General features: G+C 37.1%; 2 protein-coding genes across 2 annotated transcripts in view; both read left to right on the forward strand.

The window, feature by feature from the left end:
* LOC142344358 (NACHT domain- and WD repeat-containing protein 1-like) overlaps positions 1 to 26,056 on the forward strand; it is a 309,470-nt gene that overhangs the window by 198,585 nt on the left and 84,829 nt on the right. The window lies entirely within an intron of this gene.
* Positions 10,540 to 21,045, forward strand: LOC142343911 (uncharacterized). Its single transcript, XM_075395301.1, has 4 exons — positions 10,540 to 10,768; positions 11,079 to 11,236; positions 18,863 to 19,166; positions 20,321 to 21,045. The coding sequence occupies exons 1-4, from the start codon at positions 10,645 to 10,647 to the stop codon at positions 20,788 to 20,790; spliced, it is 1,056 nt and encodes a 351-aa protein (XP_075251416.1). The 5' UTR covers positions 10,540 to 10,644; the 3' UTR covers positions 20,791 to 21,045.

The raw sequence follows: 26,056 nt of genomic DNA on the forward strand, positions 1-26,056 counted from the left end.
ATTGAAGTTACCCGATTGGGATCCAAAAGAATCTGTAACATATTTAAGCGTAGGTTTAGTTCGTGTCGTGGTCGATAACACGGGTCAAAGAATTCAATAAGTTGAATTTTAAATTAAATTTTGAACTGAAAATATACAAAAATTAGCTGGTATTTATAGTGGTTATCTATGCAAAAATATACAGAGAAAATTTAGATTAGCTAAAAATATTTTACATGATTGGCATGTGAATAGATCTTAACTCCGAATCCCGGAGGTGATATTCTATTTTCATCAACATTTCATGAGAATCATATATGGCTTGGGTACAATCGAGTTCATTAGTTGGAGGTCGGTGGATGTTAGAATCGGGTTTCTGTTGGTGGGAGAGTTTACTTCTGACATATGATTGATAGGTCAATAAGATAATGATAGCGCCAAAACAAAATTAGATTTGAGTTTAGTTTTGTAGCCATTACTTATCGACACAGCAATAAAGTTCGTCAGGTAAGTTCTTCTTTCGTTCTTTGAAACTTTAATAAAACTTCTAAGTTTCTTGATGTTTCATTGAAACCATCACATCCTCCCTCCTTTTTTAAGCAAGTTTGTGGGTATAGGTTCTCCAAATCTGTCAGGTTGTTTTCTGTTCCTGGTTGATGTTCGTGAAGGCTCTGAGGTTTCCGGTTGTTGGTGCTCTGCAGATGACGTGGCTGCAGAAGCTTCAACTTGATGTGAAGGTCCCACATCTGTGTTCTGAGGTTGTGGTTCTGATTGAGATATGGTCTCCTCCACTGCTGGTTCAGTTTTCACATTGTCCTCGTCTAGTCTCGCAATTTGGTTGTCGCTCACTAGAATAGTCCGTGCTGAGTTTTCGGGCTGTATGAAAGATTTGTTCAAGCCCTTCCTGATGATGAAGGTAGCAGGAACTGTCTTTGTGTTTTCGTTGGCCTTGAATAGAATGGGTTCGCACAAGTTGAAATCTGCTGTTGCTGGTAGTCTCACTCTGCGTCCCAACAAGAGTTCAACTGGAGTTTTGCTCCTCGTCTTTGAAGTGTTGCGATGTGTCATCAGTGCCCTTTGCAGGAATGCTCCAAATGACACATTAAGGTTGGGACTCCACGCTTGAAGTGCCCGCTTCACTGTCTGAACTGCTCTTTCAGCTAGTCCATTAGCTCTTGGATGATAGACGGGTGATTCTATTTTCTTAACTCCCAGTGATTCACACCACTGTTTAGGGTCACCGCTTACGAATTCAGGACCATTATCAGAAACTAAAGTTTTTGGTATTCGAATCTTGCAAAGATTTGACTAAGATATATTTTAACTGTTTCTGATGTTCTGTTTCCCGCGGGGAAGGCTTCTATCCAACCAGAACCCGCGTCAACAAATACTAATATATTGCCTTGGTCCTTAACATAACCCCAGTCCATGTGGAGCCGTTCCCAAACGTCGGCTTCTGGCCACGTAGAGACTGTTTTTCCCAGGCTAGGCCTGTTCAATTGACAATTCTTACATTTACTAACAAAGTGTTGAACGTCTTGGGTAATGCCAGGCCACCAAGCTATCATTCTGACTGATGCCTCAGTTGCATTCTTTCCGTGATGTGTCTCATGCGCTTTTGCCAAAACCAAGTGTCGTAGTTTGGGTGGAATGAAAGGAACAACACCTCTGAAGATGATTCCATTATGTAAAGTAAGTGCATCTTTCTGTTGTTCGAATCCTTTTTCCGCTTCTGAATATTGTTTCCAATTGCCACTTTTGATTCGTTTCATTATGTCCTGGAAGATTCTGTTTGTTCCAAGTTCAGTTTTGATTTCTGCTTGGGTCACCAAATCACTCTGAGCGAAGTAGATGTTATTGATTGCGAAGCACACTCGATCGTTGTCGGATTCGTCTTCGTCAAAATCCATTCTGCTCAAAGCATCTGCATGGGGTATCTGCTCCCCTGGTGTGTGCTTCAACTCATAGTCGAAGCCCATTAGAGCTATTGCCCATCTTGTGATTCTCGCTGATGCTGTCTTCGGGATCTCCTCGTCTGGTGCAAAGAGATATTTGAGTGGTTTGTGGTCAGTCTGTAGGGTAAATAGTCTTCCAAGAAGGAATTGCTTCAATCTTGTGACCACAAAGACAATTGCCAGTGCTTCCCGCTCTATGTTCGAGTAGTTTTGCTCCGCTGGAGTCAATTTTCTTGATGCATATATGACTGGATGTCCTTCTTGCGAAAGAACCCCGCCAATAGCTTTTTCAGAGGCGTCAGTAGTAACTGTTGCTTCTTTTTGTAGACTATACGGCTGTACTAGTGGGTTAGCACATAATTCATTTTTTATGTCTTCAAAGGCTTTTTGTTGCATTTTGCCCCATGAGAAATCGCTATTTCTCATGTTATTTAAGGGTAGCATTTTTGTTGCAAAATCAGGAATCACTCTTCCGTAAAAATTAGCTAGCCCAACAAACGATTCGAGTTGTTTATTGTTAGTTGGTGCTTTTGCATTTTTTTTTCAACATGTTTGGGATCTGGTGCTATTCCCTCCTTTGAAATGGAGTATCCCAAAAAGCTAACGCTATCGACTGGTTTTGAGTTAGATTTTTTCTTATTAATAGTAACACTTTTTTCACGTAGTCGACTCTTGACTGCAAGCATTCTCTTGTCAAACTGCTCCCTGGTAGTTCCATACACCAACACATCGTCTTGAAAGATCACAACACCTTTGATTCCTTTGAGTGTTGATTCTATACAATTCTGGAAGATTGAAGAAGAGGTTTTCAATCCCTGAGGTAGTCGGCACATCTTGAACTGTCCCTGAGATGTGTTGATTGTGCATATATATTTTGCTTCTTCGTCAAGTTCAATTTGATAGTAGGCATCTGAGAGGTCAATTTTGCCAAAGTATGAGGCCCCATGTAGGTTATGGAAGATCGTCTCCATGTCTGGTATTGGGTAGTCCTCATCCATGACCTTGCCATTGATGTGCACTTTCAAGTCCACGCAAAGTCTCAGTTCTCCACTCTTCTTTCTCTGCCACACCACTGGAGATGCATTAGTGACTACTCCGGGCTGTACCGGTTTAAGGATGCCTTGTCTGACCATTTGTTCCAGCTTCTCTGTGACCTTGTCTTGAAGAGGTAGAGGTATTTTTCTGGCTTTGCAGAACATTGGCTGTGTCCCTGGTATCAACTTCACATGAGCTTTGTAACCCTTCACAGCAGGTAGGTGCTCGGCTGTGATGTTGTTCACGCCGTGCTTGGGTAGAAGGTCTCTACCAAGTAGTCCAAATTCTTTATCAGACTGCACAACTGCAAGTTGTTTTTGAGTGAGCCTGCTTCCGTTCCACTCAACGTCACAAGTAAGTGATCCCAGAAGCGTTAATTGATGACCATCATAAGCTTCAAGATGTCTTATCTTACCATCCAACTGAGGTTTACCAAGCTCAGTCCATATTTTTGATGATATCACTGTGCTATCTGCACCTGTGTCTACCTGCATTTTTTACTTTGCAGTTATTTATTGAGATGTATTCCCATGTCACAGACATGCTAAAGATTTGTTCTTTAGTATAAAACATTCCCATCTCCGATGCTGGAGATGCTTGCTCTGAAGAAACATTTTCTTCTTCGCAAAAATTATTCTGTTTATTGTACTTACCTGAATTTGGTTGGGGTTTGCTTCTACACTTTTTTGAGAAGTGTCCCACTTTTTCACAGGTGTTGCATTTCTTACTTAGCGCTGGAAAATGTCTACTAGAGTGTGGCTTACCTCCACACCTAGTGCACATGTTGCTGTTTTTATTAGCCGTAATTTTTTCATTTGGTTTTCGAAAGGTCTTTTTGAAGTTGAACCCAACTTCTTCTTTCACCGTAAAGGGCTTATTACCTGATGAAGAACTTGCAAAAGCCATTGCTTGACTTCTGAACTGTAAACTCTCGGTCATTTCAGTAACCGACATTGCTGGTTTTGCTTTAATACCGTCTAGTAGTCTAAGTTTTGCTTCAGGGTCCCTCAAACCTGAGATAAACTTTATTTTTACCAACTCCTCTTCGGGGTTGGCCGCTGTTTTCAATTTTTCGAAGTCACAATAGCGTGCTTCTTCTCTAAGACGTGCTAGGAAGTCGTCGTCTGACTCCCCTACACCTTGGATTGCGGACAGAAATTTAGCCCTTTCTGCCGTTACTACTCTCTCTTTAGGAGAAATATAATTTTGAATCGCCAATCTGATGTCTTTATACGGAGTGTCTATCAAATTCCTAGGAATCATTAAGCTCCTAAATTTAATAATTGCATCTTGCCCGCACATACTAAGAAAGAGATTGATTACCTGTAGGTCCTGTACAGTACCATCGGTGCTTACCTTGTCCTCTTTCTTCTCTGCGCGACATTTTGCCACAAAAGACATAATCCACGCTGTAGCTGATTCTGCATTCTGTAGACCCAATATTTGTCTGTCTGTAGCTGGTCTGGACACCATTGTCGTGGTCGATAACACGGGTCAAAGAATTCAATAAGTTGAATTTTAAATTAAATTTTGAACTGAAAATATACAAAAATTAGCTTGTATTTATAGTGGTTATCTATGCGAAAATATACAGAGAAAATTTAGATTAGCTAAAAATATTGTACATGATTGGCATGTGAATAGATCTTAACTCCGAATCCCGGAGGTGATATTCTGTTTTCTTCAACATTTCATGAGAATCATATATGCCTTGGGTACAATCGAGTTCATTAGTTGGAGGTCGGTGGATGTTAGAATCAGGTTTCTGTTGGTGGGAGAATTTACTTCTGACATATAATTGATAGGTCAATAAGATAAAGATAGCGCCAAAACAAAATTAGAATTGAGTTTAGTTTTGTAGCCATTACTTATCGACACAGCAATAAAGTTCGTCAGGTAAGTTCTTCTTTCGTTCTTTGAAACTTTAATAAAACTTCTAAGTTTCTTGATGTTTCATTGAAACCATCACAGTTCGGAAACTCAATTATGATCCTCATTCTCATCAAACGTTGAAAAAACATTGTGGACCTTTTTTACAGAATTTGCTACTATTTCCTACAATTAAAATTGATACAGTTCTACAATGTTGTTGCTAACCCGTACTTAACGCCAAGTCAATATCAGTACTGGGCAAGTCTAATTTCAAGTCTAGATATCAGTACTGATTCAGAGCTATGATCATAACACATTTAAGACTTGTCAGACTTGGCAAGTCTAAATACAAGTGCGAAAATAAGGTTGAGTAAAGGAATCGAACCCATGCTCTCCATCTCCTTAGGTCTTTGTCCTTCTTACTGCGCCACCGTGACTGGTGCAAGAATGTCTTTTGCGCTGTTCTAATACGCTTGAAAGAAGCAAAGTTCAAGCGAGAAAGCGAGCAAATTATATAACATGGGAGACTTGCATTAACAATTGCCTAGTACTGATTAACACTTGGAGTTCGGTACGGGAAGCCCGTGAATTTATATGGAATACTGATTCACGGCAACCTCAAAAAGGGTTATTAAGGCAGGTCCAGTATAAAAATGCAGCACTTAGAAACTCACAACGGTTGAGGCAGTCAAAGATTATTATTTTTTTTTAAAATTAGATTTTTCGTTCAGATCTTACAAAAAAGAATTCAAAACAGCTCAAAATTTTACGAGATCAAAAGTTTTTCCAATTAATTTTTGGTTGATTGGTGGCTGAGGTACAACACTACTAGTTCAGAAATTTCTGGAAAGTAAAATTTAAATGATGTGTTTTTTACAAGGGTCTACTCCTTTGTGAAGCTGACCAAGACGTACACCTTGTGAAGCTGTGAAGCTTATCCGACGTACACCTTGAAAACGTTTATGGTTGTTAATAATAACCTGTTTTTAAGGAATTCATTTCAATTCAGCTCCTGAAAACTCTCTAAACATGCCATTTGAGTTTTGGAGAAATTTGGTTATTAATTTGCAAGAAATATAATTTGAAAAGTTTGACTCACCAAAAACGAGTGTTAGTAGTAGTGGATTTTTCTCACTTTAACGGTGGAGCTCCCCTGACATTAGCGTTCCGATCAATCTAAGCATCTTCATAGGCAGAAAACACCCTCATTTCTTAGCATTACAACGCGGAGGTATACCCCAAAACTTCCGCCTTAGTAAAATTCGCTCGAAAATTAAATACACAAAATGAACGAAATTAGGAGACATCCTTTTTATCTTATTTTGTGGGAAAAGCGGTTTCGCCATTTTTGGGAAATAAAAGAATTTTAAATTTGTAACATAAGCGTCAAGTCTTGTAGCCCGTTTCCGCTCATTTTAGGTATCTATTATTCGCATTAAAAGTACTCTAATCCTCATTTAAGCCTTATTAAACGCGCATATTTTGAGCATGCAAAATTGATTTAATACTCTGTAATAAGCGTTTTATTAAAGATTTACAGATTGAAATCTTTTTGATTTAAAGGTTGAAGCTTTTTTAAAGATTTAAATATTGAAGCTTTTATAGCTTTAGAGCGATTTAAAATACAAACAATTTTAAAGGCAAAGTCGAAAAGCCGAGCCATCGGTTTTTTTCCGAAAAATCCCTCGCTCATTAAAGGACTTGTATAACAATGTTGGACTTGTAAACTCATGGGCACTATAATTAGGGGCACTTATGTAGAAACCAAGCTGTTTTTGTTAACCAAATAGGGAAAATTGACCAAAAAATCCGACAATTATCATCAAAAAATTTTGAAGTCGAATTCATTTTTTTCTGTTTTCAATTCACTGAACAACAAATTTGGTTTGCAAACTAATCAAAATGTTTATTCGAGCATTATTCAATAACGTTTTTGTTTTTCTCGGTTGCTCAATTTTTACTATATTGTCCCCTAGAAGACAGCGATTGTCGTTCGTGGTCAAAAATTCTTCCCTCGGAAACGTCTTCTGATATTACAACCTTCAAAATACCGCTCTTAATCACTTTTTTTAAAGTTATTGGGCTTTGATTCGTTACTACCAAGTGTATGGATTGTGTTGATGTGCTCAAACAGCCAGAAAAGTTGGTTTTGAAAAATTTGAGAAAGTTTTAACGTTTTAGTGGGAAAATGTTCTAAGACGTACACCTTGTGAAGCTGTGAAGCTTATCCGACGTACACCTTGAAAACGTTTATGGTTGTTAATAATAACCTGTTTTTAAGGAATTCAATTCAATTCAGCTCCTGAAAACTCTCTAAACATGCCATTTGAGTTTTGGAGAAATTTGGTTATTAATTTGCAAGAAACATAATTTGAAAAGTTTGACTCACCAAAAACGAGTGTTAGTAGTAGTGGATTTTTCTCACTTTAACGGTGGAGCTCCCCTGACATTAGCGTTCCGATCAATCTAAGCATCTTCATAGGCAGAAAGCACCCTCATTTCTTAGCATTACAACGCGGAGGTATACCCCAAAACTTCCGCCTTAGTAAAATTCGCTCGAAAATTAGATACACAAAATGAACGAAATTAGGAGACATCCTTTTTATCTTATTTTGTGGGAAAAGTGGTTTCGCCATTTTTGGGACAAAAAAGAATTTTAATTTTGTAACATAAGCATCAAGTCTTGTAGCCCGTTTCCGCTCATTTTAGGTATCTATTATTCGCATTAAAAGTACTCTAATCCTCATTTAAGCCTTATTAAACGCGCATATTTTGAGCATGCAAAATTGATTTAATACTCTGTAATAAGCGTTTTATTAAAGATTTGAAGATTTAAATCTTTTTGATTTAAAGGTTGAAGCTTTTTTAAAGATTTAAAGATTGAAGCTTTTATAGCTTTAGAGCGATTTAAAATACAAACAATTTTAAAGGCAAAGTCGAAAAGCCGAGCCATCGGTTTTTTTTTCCGAAAAATCCCTCGCTCATTAAAGGACTTGTATAACAATGTTGGACTTGTAAACTCATGGGCACTATAATTAGGGGCACTTATGTAGAAACCAAGCTGTTTTTGTTAACCAAATATGGAAAATTGACCGAAAAATCCGACAATTATCATCAAAAAATTTTGAAGTCGAATTCATTTTTTTCTGTTTTCAATTCACTGAACAACAAATTTGGTTTGCAAACTAATCAAAATGTTTATTCGAGCATTTTTCGATAACGTTTTTGTTTTTCTCGGTTGCTCAATTTTTACTATATTGTCCCCTAGAAGACAGCGATTGTCGTTCGTGGTCAAAAATTCTTCCCTCGGAAACGTCTTCTGATATTACAACCTTCAAAATACCGCTCTTAATCACTTTTTTTCAAAGTTATTGGGCTTTGATTCGTTACTACCAAGTGTATGGATTGTGTTGATGTGCTCAAACAGCCAGAAATGTTGGTTTTGAAAAATTTGAGAAAGTTTTAACGTTTTAGTGGGAAAATGTTCTATTCAAACTATAACTGACTCTACCTGGAAACGAGTGTTAGCTTCTGACCGTTTTCTGTTGCTTTAGTAATTCTGTATGTCCTTTTAAATTACCATTATATTTCGCGCATTTTAATTTTAGTTGAAATATTTGATGTAAGTCCCAGTGCCACATAAACTGATTTTTTTCCGAAAAATCCCTCGCACAAAAAGGCTTTGTTTGTCTATGTGTGACTGGCCAAATCTATTTTCATTGGCCAAATTTATTTTCACTGGTGGAATCTATTTTGTGGCATATATGGTGTACGTCCCGGTGCCACAAAAATTAATTTCTTTCCGAAAAATCCATCGCTCATCAAAGGTTTTGTATCTCAATGGGGGATTGCCGATTTTGTGGGACTGCCTTTGATAAGTAGTATTAAAGTAGTAAAAAGTACTAGCAGTTTTAAAAAATTTTTAAAAATCACTTTTATGCTCAAAAACGTGCATTAAATTAGGCTTAATTGCGGATTAAAGTGGGAAATCGAGCTACGTTGCGTGCGAAGAAAGGATACATAAATGGAGCAGATTCGTGCTACAAAATGCGCTAAAAGTAGGATACATAATTTGTACTTTTTTTCGCGGCGAAAAATTTGGACGCTTTTGCGAACACGGGTTGCGCAATTCCCTTCAATTTTGCCTGTTTTTGCTAAAGGAGCTATTTTCCGCAATATTGTTGCATTTTCATTATATATACATAGGAAAAACAAACGAGAAATACACAGATCGAGCATATTTGCCCGTGACAATTTGGGTATACCTCTGCGGCGTAATGAGGACACATGCAATGAAAGTTGTGTTTATTTGAGCTTTTTAGTTTTGTTTTTACAATGTTCACCAGAATTCCTACATGGAAAGCTCCGCGCTCCCAACTGCAGCCTCTGAAATTTCGCTTCGCAGTTCCAGTTATATCTACTACCCCTTCAGTCACATACGGTTCTTATATATTTTTTGTCTTTCTATAATTTTCACCACTTTTATTTGAAATATAAGCTCTAAATTTTTCACCGAATCCATCGCTTTATGCGCTGAAAACAGAAATTCTCTCAACTATTCATCATTGCGGTATGCGCACTTAATCTCACATACTTATGTATATTTGATACTCGCCTTGCCATATAGTTCATATTGTGCTTTCGCCCATCGGTAACCGAACTTAATTCCCTCTTCTCTGTAAAGCCTTAGTAAATATTATCTAAGAATATAGCGCTTGCGTCTGGGGGTGCTAATAATATGCACACACTGAGCTGAGTGGGGCGTGAGCGGAGAAAATTCTCTCTATGATATCTGACCTTATTATGTTTGTTGTCCTTTTGTGTATAGACAAAAGCTTGAATCTCACCCAAACTCTTTAAAGTTCTTGATTGGAACAAGGGATATTTTCCGTTTGTGAAAATATGTTATGCGCCTCCAGTTACAGAGCACGGGCCATTACATAGTAAATCAATATGTAAAAATATTGCACGTGTGTCAGGGGGGTGGGTGCAAATAATATGCGCCCACTAAGCTGGTAGCAGAAACGGAAAAGATCCGGAACAAGTTACAACTCAGTATTGAAATTTTACTGTTTTTCCTTACCAGTGTACTCTGCCGGTAGATGTCACCCGACCACCGCGTAGACATTCAGGATTAGTTCAAGACAGTCACATTGACTTCAATTTTTGCAATTTTTAGCTTCGATACCTCGACCAGGGTAACATTGAAATCCACTATCAATCGAATCTAGCATCTTTTCCGTTTGTGCCCCCCAGCTTAGTGCGCATCCATATTATTTGCATTCCCCAAGCTCACTTGCCATATTTTTTACTATTGAGTTACTATGTAATGGCTCGTGCGCTAAAATGGGGGTGTATAACAAGCTGGAGGGGCACAAACGGAGGGTCTCGATCGTATTTGAGGCGAACTTTTGTGAACTTGATCAAAAATAGCAGATATTTACAGGCGATGAACTAATCTTTTCAATCAAATAAAATTTCTTTTGGTCCCTATATCCTCTAGTGTGTTTTTGAACTCACTTGATATGTGCTCATTGTTCGATTCTAACTCACTTTATAATAATATAAAACTTTATACCCCAATTTAGTTATAAATTACTTTAAAAGACGTGCTTTCTTAGATGTTTTTCAACTTTTCGTCTTTTTATGCTTCTTTGTTCGAACTGAATTAGTAAAAGAGTCAAAAACTATAATATAGTTCAAAGTAGCTAATTGAAAATTACAAAAACATCAGTTTCTAGTTTGAATTTAGTTTGCGATAGTTCATTGACTAAAAGTTACAGCTCTTTTTTTAGTTTATAGAATGAATAGTTTTTTGACGTTTTCTCTCATCATTATCTTTGCGTCGTTATGGCAACCAAGTAGTACGCAGCTAGATGTCGTTGTTTTTGACGGCGGGTCCTATTTTATGAAAGCTGGACTACCAGGTAAAAATACAAATACAATAACAAACTAACTAAAAATCTAAAATAATTGAATACTATTATCTTAAATGAACTACTCACCCCCCCTCCCCCACCCACCCCATTTTCGTAGCACTCGGAGAAATGGAACGTTGGTCAAAATCCCGGCAGGAAACCTGCGACCCGTCCAAATCCGGATTGGGGTTCCTTAGGAGCTCATCGATTGATCATGATACATCATAGAGAAGCCCATTCGGTTCTACATGAACAAAACCGACAAAACCCACATCCAATATCCATCGTTAGTAACTAATTTTTCCTCGTTTGCTTTTAGGAAGTGATGTTCCCAAAATTGTGATGCAGAATGTGGTGTCTTACAATGAAGATGGAAATGTCCTGATCGGATCTGTGGCTAAACTGTTGCGAAATGTGTACGAAATGTTGTTTCCTGTCAATTTTGGATACCTCACCGACCCATACGGAATAATAGAGGTATAATACATCACAATAAAGTATCCAAGTTGAGGTCAGAGACCCAATTGACCTATGATCAAACCTTTCCAGACCAAAGTGACCTTCTATCAGACATTCGCAGGCTACAATGATCTGTTATCAGACTTTCGTGCGCTCGAAATTCTTTGTATTCGTAAACTGCTGTGACGCAGTAAAGCGATTTGAATCTCCATTCCTGGCAAATGTCGGATTTATCGAGTACATTTTCACAATTTTGTCACTATTTTCTTGATCACGTTTTAATATTAGGTTTATAAGAGTATGTGTAAATTTGTGAAAAGCAAATTGAATTCAAAATTTGCTTCAATTTTGAATACGTCACAAATTTTTACGACTCCTGTTTTTGGCCGAGCGTGGAAAAGTTTTTCACCATTTTCAACGCTTGTGTCACTCATTTCCACGCATCACCATTGTAGGTTAATTACACACCCGAATTCGTGGAAAGGGGACATTCATGCTTTTTGTCGTCACTAATTTCCATGATCAGACCAACTAAATATTATTAAGAAAAAAGGTCAAGCGTGTTTAAAAAATAGCTTTTTGAACATTTGCCTCCTAATTTTTGAAATAATAATTACTGAATTTGTGCTTTTTTTCGGCGACAAACCGATTAACCTTGTTGCCGTTTTTGAATTTTTATGGCTACTCCTGATCTTTAACTTGAAGATTTCGGGAACCTAAACTAATTTTCCAAGAGTTTTATTTTGCTCAACTCTACATGTTTTCAACAATCCTCTGGGCAGCGTGGAGTTAGAGCTACCCTGTTAATTAGTTCCCTTCGGCTGAGCTCTCTAGTGGTTGGTAATTTTAATCAATTTGTCCAATTGGTATACGAGTCTAGCCGGAAACATTGCAAGATATGTGCGATGAAAGAATCGAAATTTCTTTAAAAACGTATTAAACGCTTTCAAAATATTTTATAAAAAAAACTTTGTTGCAACCAGAAAAATACGCCCAAGAGTTAGATCATTGCACACAGAACAAGCATCATTGAAAGAAAAATAGTTTAAATCACAGTATTAGGTATTAATTACCATAAAATTACTTGAGTCCAGGTCAGTGTTTTAACTAAATTTTTCCGCACCAATTTTGAGACCAACTGGCCTGGTCACCTTGAGGATGCATTTTGCGCGTACTATACGCCAAATATCTTTTTAAGTTCATACAAGGCCTCCATACTTGGAATAAAAAGCACAGGATAGAGAAACAATTGAACAGAGTCTACAGTTATCTTTAAATGCCAGCAAAAGATGAATTTTTGTAAAATCTCCATGTATAACTGGCCAAAGATAGTTTTCGTATGAGATTTTGGAAGATTAATGGCTATCCTGTAGGATTGTTGCAAGCTTTTGCAAAAATATGGTTATTTTATAAGAACTTAAAAGATGATTGTTTGTCCTGCAAGATTCATGCAAGTTCGTTTTGGTTGAACTGCATTTTGGTTGAACCTATTACTCTTTCTTTATTGGTTTGAACCTTAAACGATGTGCACATTTGAAATGCTTTCGTGTACTTGAAAATTTTATAAGCTTTTGTTTATTTAAAATTTGATTCTTATTGTGAAAAACTCAAAAATTATTCCCAAAATAGACTAAACGCCAGAATTGTTTAATTGTATTTGATATAAATTTTATAAAACACATTGATTTTATGTTATTATCGTTTCTGGGTTTTGATTTATTTATCACATAAAAATTAATTTTTTTGGTTTTCAAGTTAAAATTCTAAAAAGCATTTGTAAAGTGTTTGTGTCAATTTTTGGTCATCTCCCAATTTTTCATGAACTTTGTATTGCCACAGGTTCAACTGATGCCTTGCAAAACTCTTATTTTGAGAAAATTGTTTTTGTAACTTTCTGTTAGAAAATCTTATAAGACAGCGACCTCTCTTGGAAACGCATTTGGGAAGAGTGAAAGCCTTACAGAATGACAATTCACAGCAATCACTGACTTTTGTATCCATAAAAGCAGAAAAAATTGCAACCACAGTTACTATAGAATTTGGGGCTTGCAATTAATGCTATTTCTATCAATACAAAAGATTGGTTGGAATTGTCATAATATGAAGTTTTCGCTCTTCCTGAGTAAACTGGACGGATATATTTTATGATTTTTAATATTCTTTAGGAAGCATCCCAGGTTTAAGTCCAGACCCAAATTGAGCTATGATCAGTCAATGCAGACTGAAATGACCCCTCATCAGACTTTCCAGACCAAAGTTACCTCTAATCAGACCAACCAGACCAAAATGATCTCTGATCAGACTTTCCAGACCAAAATGTCTCCTGATCAGACCCAACCCAGACCACTGTCAAGACCATAGTGCGCTTTTGATCCAACCCAAATTCAGACCATTGTCCAGACTATAAACAGACTATGATCAGACCATCTTCAGACAATGGTCCAGACTCAATTTCAGACCATTAATCAGGCAATGATCAAACTCAAGTGCGCTCAAAATAGTCTGATCAGAGAAAGATTTTAATTATGAACAAATCTCTTAATTTTGCTATAATAAATTCATTTCATAAAAACTGGTGTTTGCAGTATTAAAATCATCTAAGGAAAAGCCCATTCTAAAAATTTTGCTGATGAAAACGAAACCTAACAGTTGAGAAAAAAAATTTATTTACCATACCCCTTAGTTCATATTTCTGACTCAATGGATGAACTTAGACAGCTTTCCACAAGAAACTTCGTGGTCTTCAGTTAATCAAAATTTCCTCCTGAGGGGATCGGCATTTGCTATCATGTGGACTCCTTGTTTCTGATCAGAGTCATCGGACTTTAGATGAGTCTCTGATCGGAACGCTGCTTTATTGTTGCCTCTTGGCAGAGCCAACATCCCTCAATGAAAAAAACAAAAAAAAACTTAAAAAAAGATGCACTCGAAATCAGACCTTTCAGACCAAATTGACCTCTGATCAGACCAAACCCAGACAATGGTCCAGAATATAAAGACTATAATCAGACCGTCCAGACCGAATTGACCTCTGATCAGACCGAAATCAGACCATGGTCCAGACTATTGTGCGCTCGAACCGCTTTCCAGACCCTGTAATTTCGGTCTAGGAACACAGGGGTGTGCGCTCGATTGGATCTGATCATAGCTCAATTTGAGTCTGGACCAAAACCTGGGATACAAGACTGTTCATAATGATGTAACGCTACTAGTGATTTTTACTCACTTGACAATTATCACTACTACACTAACTTTACTAACTTCAGTACTATAGACATTTAGCTGAATTGAACTATTAATCAGTGAAATTTTCAGCGCCAATTTTTTAGTAAAAATTTTAAAAGAATTGGAGGCGTTGAATATTCTCAGAAAATTTAGCAACTTTAGTGTTGGATATTTAAACTCATAGCAATGATTTCAAAAGATTTTTTCATTGTATTAATCATATTGTCACTATTTAGAATATTTTTTATTACTTTGAACAGAAAATAGGCAAAATGAAACTCAGAACAACAAAAACAGTTCAGAAATTAGACTAATATATTTTTCTTCACATTAAAAATGTGAATTAATACAAATCATTGTTATGAAACTTTGATTCCGAATCAAAAGTTTTTGCTCATTAAAGGTTCAAATAAGTGTGTTTTTTGTTGAAAAATTCTTCATTCTTCTCAATCGCTCTCTATAACGTCAGTCCTGTTCTCCTTAAGTTTCAAAATTCTTCTTGTTCCAATTTTTATTGAACTCTTGAAATTTATTTATGTTCTCTCCGCTCGTTGGGTGAGACAAAATTTACAAAAACGAAGGTCCCCTTTCATTGGGTGACACTTCTCAAAAGACTCCACTCTTCCTGGAGTTCAAAATGTTTGCCCAAAATAGAATTTGCCCAAAATATTTCAAAAATTGGTGCTACGGGACTCGTGCAAGCAACATTGTAGCCGATCCTCGTACAATCACAACGGAAACCGACTGAGCCAATCTATCAAAAGCGATAGCATGTCCCTGTGACTGAAAATTCTTGCTGTCAGCTAACAGAGCTATGCACCTTAACGCTTTCTTGAGAATAACTGACAGACAACACAATGACTCAACAGCAAGAGGAACAAACAAAATTCCTATCTCAGAGCAATTATTTTCGTTTTGTGCATATTTTTGCTCTTCGGCTGCTTCAATCGCGTAATCAGACTACTGTGCCGCATGATTTATAATGTTTGGTTGCACTGGAGAAGTTACGGTGACGTCTAGAGCAACTGGACGACCTGATTTCTATGAAGGCAGAAATATGTCGCCAGGGCGAGAACTGTTTCCTTCAATAAGGTTCCGTTTTTTGATGACTGGGGACAAGTTAGCTGCTGAGCAAGCTGATGCAAAACGGTCATGAAACCTGTCATGCCCAGAAATTGGATCCCCTCTTCCGGGACAGATGATGACGGCGTGGTCACGAAAAATGTCAAGTGTCCCAGAACTACAGTAAGGGCATTTTCTTTCATCTTCATAAACTGCAATCCCTAGTCTGTACTTGACACTAATTTGAAATTCACTGGGACTCAGATGAAGACCTAAGGCAGGAACTGGAGGTGCTGCAAGCCAATCGCCAGAATGAGGCAAACACAGTGGTTGCAGTCCTGCTTTCTCCCTGTTTGTCGACTGATTTCTTAGCAGCTCAGGAAACTTTTCAGTATCTACAGTTTCTTGAATTTTCTTCTGTGTGTAGGAATTCAAGTCCAAGGTTCAAGCTTTGCATAAAGTTCCTTAAAAATTCTACTGTCTGACGCACGCTGGTTTGTAATTTTCTGAACGAAGTCATCAGAAGCTAACACTAAGCCCACATATGCGGCTCTGTATTGCTCTTGCGATTGTCGCACTCCGAGGCCAGAAATGTTTGTTGGCAAGGTTGACTGCTTCCACGCATTGTCAAAGGTGACAGTACCTATTATTTGATCTAACGTATCCCGTTGGTTGGAATCGGAGACTTTTAAAGCATCAATCACATGTCTTGTCGGCGTGTTAGTGCGTAGAAAGTAGACTAACTTTGGTGTCTCTAGGCAATAACGAAGTATGTCGAGAGCACATTGAGGATCATCCAGATGATCACGTCAAACTTCTGAACACGTTTCCGCAGGCAGGAAGAAATAAATTTTGGTGATCCGACTGCGGCACCCACTACTTCAAAACCGTTGCCCGTTTTTCTTGTAAATTCTCGATCAACTGAGGGTCAATCTACGATTGACCTGAGTTCGCAATTGTCTTTCCTCAAATACAGACCCCTTTTGGGACCTACATTGGCTAAGATATCGAGCGTAGTTCGGATTTGATCTTCGGAACCTGCAACGAAACCATCGTCCAATTACCAAGTGTGCTGGGTAAGATTTGGAACCGCGTCTCCTATTTTTTCTAAAACAGGCCATAAAGTCAACGAAAAGAGAAGTGGACCCAGGGGATCTCCTTGTTGAACACCCCATTCACTTTGAAGACTGGCGTTATTATACAGTAGTGGCACGTGCTGAGAGTAGCAAAGATTTGTGAAGGCTGCAATAACTGTTATGAAATCGCACGCTGCTTGTAGTAAGTGTGAGTGCTTAACCGAATTAAAGGCTTTTCGGAAATCAATCTGAAGCACTCCTTCCTTAAAGTCGGCGTTCAGGATCTTTTCGTAGGTGATTTTTGCAGAGTGGATAATTGCTTCCGCACCGCCGCTGACTCCAACCCCTAGCTGAATGGAATCGACAACTCAATTGCTTCTGAGTTTGCTTCCTTCACTAAGCATTTAGAAATAAGGCGCCTCAGGATTTCACTGACAGTTTTTGGGCGTACTCCTCCTTTCTTTTTGGATAGAGCGGTGAGCGATGCGCTGCAGAGGGCTTTTGAAACAAATGAAGGGAATTTACCCATGCTTTCTGCCTTTAAAAAACCTTGTTATTGCATTAAGGGCAGATTCAGAGTGGTCAGGAGCAGTACACTCTACTGCGTGCAATAGAAGCTCTGGATACATCTTGGAGGGACCAGCTGCAGTGTACTTGCTGTCAGATTTCATTTATTCAAAAGCTATGTTATCGCTAAATTGACAGGATTTTTGCGGCGCGACCAGAATGACCTTGCCAACATAGACTTTTAGCTCTGCTGGCTAATTCTTCTATTACGTTTGTGGATTTTTTCTTCGCTTGTTTCATTGCCAAGGCTTCTTTTCAAAAGTTTGCATATTCATCTGCACTCCATCGATCGTTGCGATCGGAGAGCCGCTGATCATGATTTCGTTTATGTTTTTTAACTCCTCGGTTGCTCGCACGCAGGATGCACTTCGAAACAGAAAACAATTTTTGCCAATTTAGTTTGTTATCTGGTGTTTTGGCACAATCATCCAGGATGTTGGTAAGCAGTTGTGACCACTTAGTTCTAAATTTGACCGGAACGAAACGACATATTGTAAAATGTGAACCAAATATTGTCTGTAAACAGGGCAGTTTCTTGTTCTCGTTCTGTATTTTTTGTTCAACGTTTCCAAAGAAATTATCATCAAGCTGGTTTTGCTCACACGACACGAGGAGTAGGTCAATTTTATCTGAAACTTCTTTTTTTCATTTTTTTGCGATTGTTCAAGTTATGTTTGTGCTTCGAATAGGCCCAAATGGATTTCGCATTAAACCACGAGTCGTGCTCTGAGCTCCAACCACTATATCCAATGTTGGTTTCATGCCCCGAGTTTTCTAACACTTGCACCTTTTTGAGTTTATTGACAGTGTTGGGGGTGAAAAGTATGGTTCCTGGTGTTGTGTGGAATTGCTCTTTTACACTCAGGTCTTGAAAGTTTTGCGTCAAACCAGTATTTGCATCACTGATGGGGTCAGAGTCATCAATGATGTCTCGTGGACTTGAATTATCTTGAGACTTGATTTGTAGACGAACACTATCACTCACAACAGTTTTTCTTAGATTGTAATCCATTTTTCTCATATTCGAAACTGTATTTATATCATACGGGGGATTGCAAATCTTCAAGCTTTTAAAAGATAATCTGACAACTAAAATCTAAACAAAAGTTTGACAACTAATTACAACAAAAATTTCCAGTACCTTGAACTTAAGAGGCAACTGTCCAGGAAAATATATAGAAAAAAATTAATATTATTACTATAATTCAAAATAAACTGCATAGCAGCATCGAATTTTTCACGTAGGGGTCTATTCTCCCCATTTAATTTTGCATCTAAAATTTAAAACCCCGTGTCAAGTTCGAATGGTTTACTTGTGAGAACTTGCAAGTTTCTTGCATGTTCTTGCAAGGCGATTCTCCGCCTTTGTAAGTTCTTCTTCCAAAAATTTGCAAAGTTCTTACAAGTTAACCCGGTCTCGACCCGAAATAAAACGACCCTTATTTTCAACTTAATTTTCTGCATCAAAGTTTATTGGGTTTTTTGGTTTAAATCGTCGGAATGTCAAAACACTCATGTTCTGAACAAAATTTGAAGTTCTGAGGAAAACAAATGTGTTGTTTCTATGATTCAATTTTTAAGTCCGCACACAGCTTTAAAAACAGCCGTAAAATGAGCTGATAGAAAACCATATACAAAGAAACTACAAAGATTCCAAGGGATTGTAACTTTTGCTCCTTCGGAAAATTAATTAACTTGAACTTTTTCTGATTAGATATGGAAAGACTTGTACAAAAATTTGGAAATCGAACCCGAGAAAAGTTCAGTTGTGATCACCAAGTCCCCGGTCACTTCGGGCGAAACAAGGGAGATGGCGAGTCGAGCTTTGACCAGTTTGGGCGTCCCGGAAGTGACCTTCGTTGACACCGCAGTTATGACTCTCAAGTTCGCCCAGGGTCCTCAAACTGGGATCGTGATCGAATCCGGACATCACATGACGTTCGTGGTTCCCATCATTGACGGGGTTCCAATTGATGTCGCGACTCAAAGGCTGATTCTAGGGGGCACGGATATCACCTGTTAGTGGGAGTACAAATAACATTAATCATTACGTGTGGCCAATGTCCAAAGAATCGAGTATACATTTTCGATACTGTCGGGCTTTTTCACGACCCATATTTTAAGATAAGAGTTATGAAGGTGTTTGCGGAAACGTAGTTACACGAAACGAATTTAGTTCAAATTTGCTTCAAAATTACCCCCTTCTCCAGATACTGTATTTACTGAACGAAAAAAAAACATTATTGGTGATTAATTTCAGAGATAGCCCTCTCGTTACTAATTGTGGCTTAAAAAGACAATTAGTTGTTTTGAAATTACCCATAGCACTATTCTCAAGAACAATTAAGTCTTTGAATTTGGTATCAAGTAATTACTACTGAAATTCGGGCCAAAAAAATTTAGGCTAATTACACGCTTAAAATGGCATCGTTTCCACAATAGGCAAAATTTATTGAAATTTTTCTTTTCGGACATTTTCCATGTAATAAACGAGAAAATTTGCAACCAAAATGAGCAGCTCAACAGTTCTATTAATTGTTGAAAGAGATATACGGTCGTACATCAATCAAGTTTAAAAAAATGTTGAGCCGAGAAAATTGTTTAATTTTCCGCCACTTTTAATTTGAATGTCTTGTCATGTTGAGGTTGAGGTCTGAGACCCAAGATCGCTCTGAACAGACTCACGACGGAGAGCAAGATTTGGGTCACTGAAACTTTGCCCAGACTACGGTCCGGGGTCGCACCAAATCCCCAGTCCAAGAATTAAGAGGGTCTGATCAGAGAGCTTTTGTGTCCAATCCGAAAACAAAGCCTAATATATAATAGGTATGAAATGGTCAGCACTTTAGTTCCTTCTTTTTTCCAGAAAAATACATCGGCTCCCGGTTCGACGAGATTTTTGGGTGAATTTTTGTACGAAAAGCTGTGAATGCTGTGACTTTTTTGTAAGAAATGCGGCGATTGCAGTGAATGTGGTGAAAAAAAATAATTCAACGCATTTCACCACATTCATCACAAAAAGATGTAAGAAAACGCGGTGAAAATTATTTTTTTCACCGCTTTTCACCGCATTTCTTACAAAAATTGACCGCCAAACTTCGACCCGGGCTAAGAGACAAAATGGCTGGGGAAAATTGGGTCTTTGTGACTTCATAAGTTGGGTTTATTCTAGTATGGATGTGTCTTCTGATTGGCCACCACTTTGACGTCATCAAAACTAACAAAGTCGAGGATGGAACTAACATCGCCAAATTCAGAACATACGTTGCGCTCGACTTCGAAAACGAACCAGAGACAAATGAGACAATCCTCCTCGACTTCATCCCGGTTCCAAAATACGACCCTGTCCCTCTGGGCAAAGCCTTGTTCACAGCACCCGAGTTGATGTTCAAACCCTACCTGAACAACCTGCCCGGTCCGGGAATCGTGGAGGCGGTCTATAACGCAATTCAGGAAATTGATCCCAAGTATCACGCCGAACTTTATGGGAATATTGTTCTTGGGGGTGGCAATACTTTGTTTCCGGGAATCGCCGAGAGAATTGAGAAGGATTTGAGGGAAGTCACTTCGAACAAGGTGAAAGTGGTGGCTAAGGAGAATAGAGAATACTCAGCGTGGATTGGTGCGTCAATGACTGTGTGATCTTGTCTCTCACTCTTCTGATCTCGATTTTCATTCTTACCCGATTTCTCATTTACGAACAGATTTGACCTCAAATCTTCGAGATCTCGTCTTATGGCACATTGACTTGGGATCTGCAAGCATTTTTTGCTTTGAAAAATGTAAATTGTAAAATTGCAAACTGTAATTATATTCTGTTTATTATTTCAAATTGTAACGATAAGTTGACATTTTTACTGGAAAACTATATACAAAAATAAACTTTAAGAATTCCAATTTCTGGCAAAAGAGTATGCCTCTCGAAACATTGGCGCATTTCCGACCAATTTGGCCGAAATATCAATGGTGACGCGCATTTTTGATGAGGTTGCATTTTCTTTACTTTTTGCATTTTATTAACAATTGCAGATTGAAAAAAAGACTATTTGAGTCCAGTCGTTAGTTCTGTGTGTTTTGTTTTAGAGAAGAACAGCAAATTAGTGTAAATATATCTAAGATAAATCCTAAACCGTCAAAAACAAGAACTCAATCTTTGGGCCTTTCTTAATCAAGTGGCAAACTTGCTCGGTTACGCTATGAGATTAGAGAAATCTGATATTCTAGAACAAATATTACAGAAGGCAGTTACTGCAAAAGGATTGTCTTTTGGGTTTCGCTCTAGTCTAAACTACTAAATTCTTCTGCGTTTGAATTCTGTCATCAGAAACTAGCATCTAAGCTGTAACCACTTCAGAAGGAAAGCTGATGGACGTGAACAAAAAACAGAATAAGACGATCATTTTGTTGCTATGTTGAATTAAAAAATTAAGAAAAAAACAGTGTTCTTACTCTTCATTCTCGGGACATATTAACTGCCCAATGTCACAAAACATCTTCTTGACCACGTCACTTTTGATGAAAATTGCAACAACACGAGTCGATTTTTTAATTAACAACAAGTAGTCATCTTCTCAGTCAGTTGTTATTGTTAATCAACACTAAGCAGATACAAGCAACTTCTACAAAATTCTACAATGAATGACGAAAACAACTCCGAAGAGTTTATTTGTAAGGTCTTAGAAGACTCCGACAAATTCTTACAAGAAGATGCATCGTCTTAAATTTTCGCCGACAGAATCTTACCAGATAAAAATTCGTCTTACGAGAATCTAAAGACATCCGGTGGTCTTAAATCCTAGAAATCTATACTTAAAAACTCAACACCAGCTAATCCGATAACACTTTGCCACATTTGAATGCACACACAATCGAAAGAAGAACAAAAAATTATCACAAAATTTTTATTTGATGGCATCAGAAAAGAAGTCCTTTTCTCCAATCTCCTTTTCTTGTTTTTCAATTTTTTTAAGTTTTTCTGTATTTTTTCTTGATTCTTTGTTCTTAGTGCTGACGAGTGTTTGAAGTCAATGTTGAGGGTTGATGGAGAGTCAGTCCTACCGAAGGCGGATTCCTGGCTACATGTTAGCCTTAAATTTCCGATTTTGACATTAGCGTAGCCTTTCAATGAGGCTGTCCATCAAGAAGGTTACTATAGTTCTCATATCTTAGTGGAAATCGATCGTTTTTGGATTGGTTTTAACAAGAATTCAGGAAAATAGTCAAGAGTTTCAACTTTTATCAATAAAAAATTAAATTTATTAGTTTGACATTTAGTAATTATTGAAAGTGTCGGCAGCTGTTAATTTTTTGATGACATTTTGCAAACTTCTTCAATGCTATTGCTATTGATTGTAGCTTTATAAAATTTACAAATTTAGGCTGGAAGATAACATCAAATATTTGCTCTAGGAACAAATGGGAAGAATACACGGACGCATTTTCCAAATTTGAACTCCTGAGCATCTTAACCCTTTCGTAAAAGTTGAGCGTCTGCGCTGCAACTGTCAAATAATGCGACGAAGAGTTAAATGCCAAATTCAAAGGCTGGTTTCCAACTTTTTTCAGTGCTTGCTGGATTTCTTGTTCTTCAGCAAAATCAAGATTGTGCATGTCTCCAGCTATAGCTTTCTTTTTAATTGTAATTGTTGTCAAAAAACGGGTCAGGTAGTGAAAAATTGTACAAAAGTTTTCAAAATAAATCTGTTCTTTTCCTCTCACTTGTAATCATTTACTGTACTTTGAAGAGTTTTTGAAATTTGGAAGTGAAAAATTTAGAGCGAGTGATTGCATCCCAGCTTTGAATACACCTGAATTAAATCTGCTATCCTGATTTTTTGTTTTTAAGAAATAGTTTTTTCTACAGGAGGTGTATCAAAGTTGTTCGCTGTCTTTTTTTTTACATAAGGAGACAAATCAGAAAAGATTTATTCGGACTTTTTGTGCTTTAATTAGACCTCTTTTAAGCAGCTCCACTCAGTTTTGGTTCAGTTTTAAAAATTTGTCGAACTAGAAGACAAAAAAGGCGAACTGATGGAGCGCAGTCAATAACATATTCGACAAAATGCTTTGAGAAACTTTAAGAAATTGCTGTATCAACACAGTAAATCAAATCGTTTTTCCTCGCGTTAACAGAAAATAACAAAAAGAGGGAAAATGCCTTTGAATACAATTGATACGAATGAAAATTTACAACCCGTAATTCTTGCGTCTTCTAATTTTTAACTTCTGGATGAGGAAAATTCACTAATTTCAGAAATTTAAGACAAAAAAATTAAACTAAAGCTATTGTTTCACTGACAGCCTTCCTAGTGCGACAATAGATGACGTATATGCTGCCAAATACGAAGGTGGAAACATTCTATGTCACGGAATAAGAAATACGATCTTTTCATCGAGGTTTATTGTAAAAAGTTGACACAAAATTTTGCCAAGTACTGTTATAAAACAATTAAAATTCTCGGATTAAGGTATGATAAGATCCTTTAAGTGAAATTTAATTTATAATTGAAAAAAAAAAACTGAGTTAACAATCTGTTTGTTTAAGAGTTGGAATAGCAACTTAACCAATTAATAACGCCAACATTTAACAACACCGCACGTACTTGAACACATTTTTTGAACCAGGAAATCATTTATTCTGAAATGTTTAGTCGCTAAATCCTAGTCATTTTGTATGAAATAACGGGTATTTGGGTATTTGAAGAAAATAGCCACAAAATTACGAGAAGGCTGAAAATTAGCACCACACAAAGACTGAATTTAGATAATTTAATCTTCCGTTTGAACTTTTTGCAAATGTGATGTTGCGCTTTTACATATCCTTAGTGGGCGAATGTCAATTAGAATAAAATATTGGGGCATGAAAGGAAATTGTTTACAGTTTTTGTTCTTTTCATATTGGACAACAATGAAATTAATTCGGAAGTACACAGTCAATCAGCTTTCCCCCTGAGCCTCATTAATGAATTCACTGCGAATTCTCTCCTCACTAAGAATCGAGGTTGTGGATGTAAGAAAGCCTCGCTACAAGTCAAATTTAAATTTCATTTTAGCCAAATAATACGCCACTCCGATGCGAAAAAAACACACATTTTTACCAATTTATGTCTGACTTTGGACTTGGACTGTTTTTCAGAAGCATTATTGCTAAAATTGAAACAAAAAAATTAATGTTTTACCAATTTTGTTTTTGAGATTGACCTTTTCTCTTAGAAGCGCGACTGATGATAGCAAAAAGTGCTGGAAGGTAAGACCATTTTGTTTATTTCTCATTATTTGCTTTTGTATAAATATCCTTGAAATAAATTAGATTGTTTTCGCAACTAAAAATGAAATTGCAATCTGTATTAAATTAAGATAGTAGTTGATGATCAAAAGTCGAGTTTAAAAAACTGTTTATTATTAAAGTTCGTTCCGTATGCCCCCTTCCTTCTAGTTTTCTCGCCTGTTTTCAAAAATTTTGGCAATTCCTGAAACTGACTGTCGAGCAATCATTACAGATTTTATTGACAGTATATTGCATACTTTGAAGAAAAAATGATCGAATAGCTTAATTTTGTTAATCTAGACTTGAAGCTAAAAATGAAACGTAAATCTGTGTTGTAAACTAAATCCGTTTTTGTTTTCCTTGAAGTCGGTTTTTCTAAATTTTCTTTAATGTCATAAATGTCGTAAGTGTTTCTTAAGTCATCACATTTTCAGCACGCGAAATATTTATTCTTTTGTTCACTGCAAAGATTATTTTAGTCTCCAAAGATAGCCACTAATTCAATCTCAGTACTTCATTAGCTAATCCGAAATATTTCTTATCTTATGTCGCTATGAAAAGATTTCGCTTACTATCCTAAAAAGTATTTTACTAAAATTCTAAGCAGCTCCCTGTAAAAGGTCAATTTTGTAGTGAAATATGATGAATTAAATCAACATATTAAAACTTCAACCTTATTTGTGTATATTTACAAGCAAATGAAATATTTTCACTGAAAAAATGTGAAATATGTAAGAAATTTCACGTGTGGTTTCACGCAATTTTTGGTGAATATGAATAACAATGTATTTTAGAAAACGAAGCGAAAGATGTGAAAACAAAGCCTTTTAAAATATACACATAGTGAGCTTTCAGGCTTTTGTTTGAAGGGTATTCTAAAAACGGGGCTTTTTGCACATTTAATTGTAATAATACACCATAATGGTTCCCTCAATGCGGGGGAATCGGGCTAATTTGGCCAGCAAACAAACAAAAACAAACCCGTTTGAGGAAACAGCGAGTCTAAAGCAAAGGGAAGTTCTATTTATCTGTGCGCCCCCCTCCCCACTCCCCCCTCAAAAAAATTCTCTCACATAGAATTAAAAATGAACCCCTGTTGCTTATAACACCTCCAATATCCTTTGTTCCCACTATGAAATTTTACCCCCAGCCTCTGCGCTTGTTGTTGTTGTTATTTGTTGTTTTTAAAGATATATACCCCCCTTAGGGTTCAATTATGTATGCACAATTACGCTAATTCAAACAGGCTTTTTATTTCGATTTTGTATACTTTATTTAAAATACTTGTACTTCGCTTGTACATTGACTCATATTTATTGCTTTTTGTCAAGTAATTCTTTTTTTAGTTACTTTAAACGCGCGTTTGGACCATTTTTTCTTAAAACCGCTCCTCAATCTTATTTATTTTTCCTTTCACGCCGTTTCTGTTCTTTCCCCCGCTTTTAATGAGGCAAAATGTCCCGTTATAGGGGGCGCTTAGCAACGAAAATGCGGGCCTTCATAAAACCGCAACAAGTGTGCTTCTAAAATTTCTGTTCCTTTACTCTATATTTATATACACAGAGTATAGTAATTTTTCCTTAGCACCATTCATTTAAACGTTCGCTTAGAGTAACAAAAACGTGCGGGGATACCATACTG

Source organism: Convolutriloba macropyga, chromosome 8 (assembly GCF_964194025.1).
Source record: "Convolutriloba macropyga chromosome 8, txConMacr16.3, whole genome shotgun sequence".
NCBI lineage: Eukaryota > Metazoa > Xenacoelomorpha > Acoela > Convolutidae > Convolutriloba > Convolutriloba macropyga.

Bases quoted from the DNA above. Each gene is read 5' to 3' on its own strand.
- LOC142343911 (XM_075395301.1), top strand. From the start codon at position 10,645: ATGAATAGTTTTTTGACGTTTTCTCTCATCATTATCTTTGCGTCGTTA. The intron at 11,237-18,862 runs GTATAATACATC...TTTTCTGATTAG, and splicing joins ACCCATACGGAATAATAGAG to ATATGGAAAGACTTGTACAA. The intron at 19,167-20,320 runs GTTAGTGGGAGT...GGTTTATTCTAG, and splicing joins AGGGGGCACGGATATCACCT to TATGGATGTGTCTTCTGATT.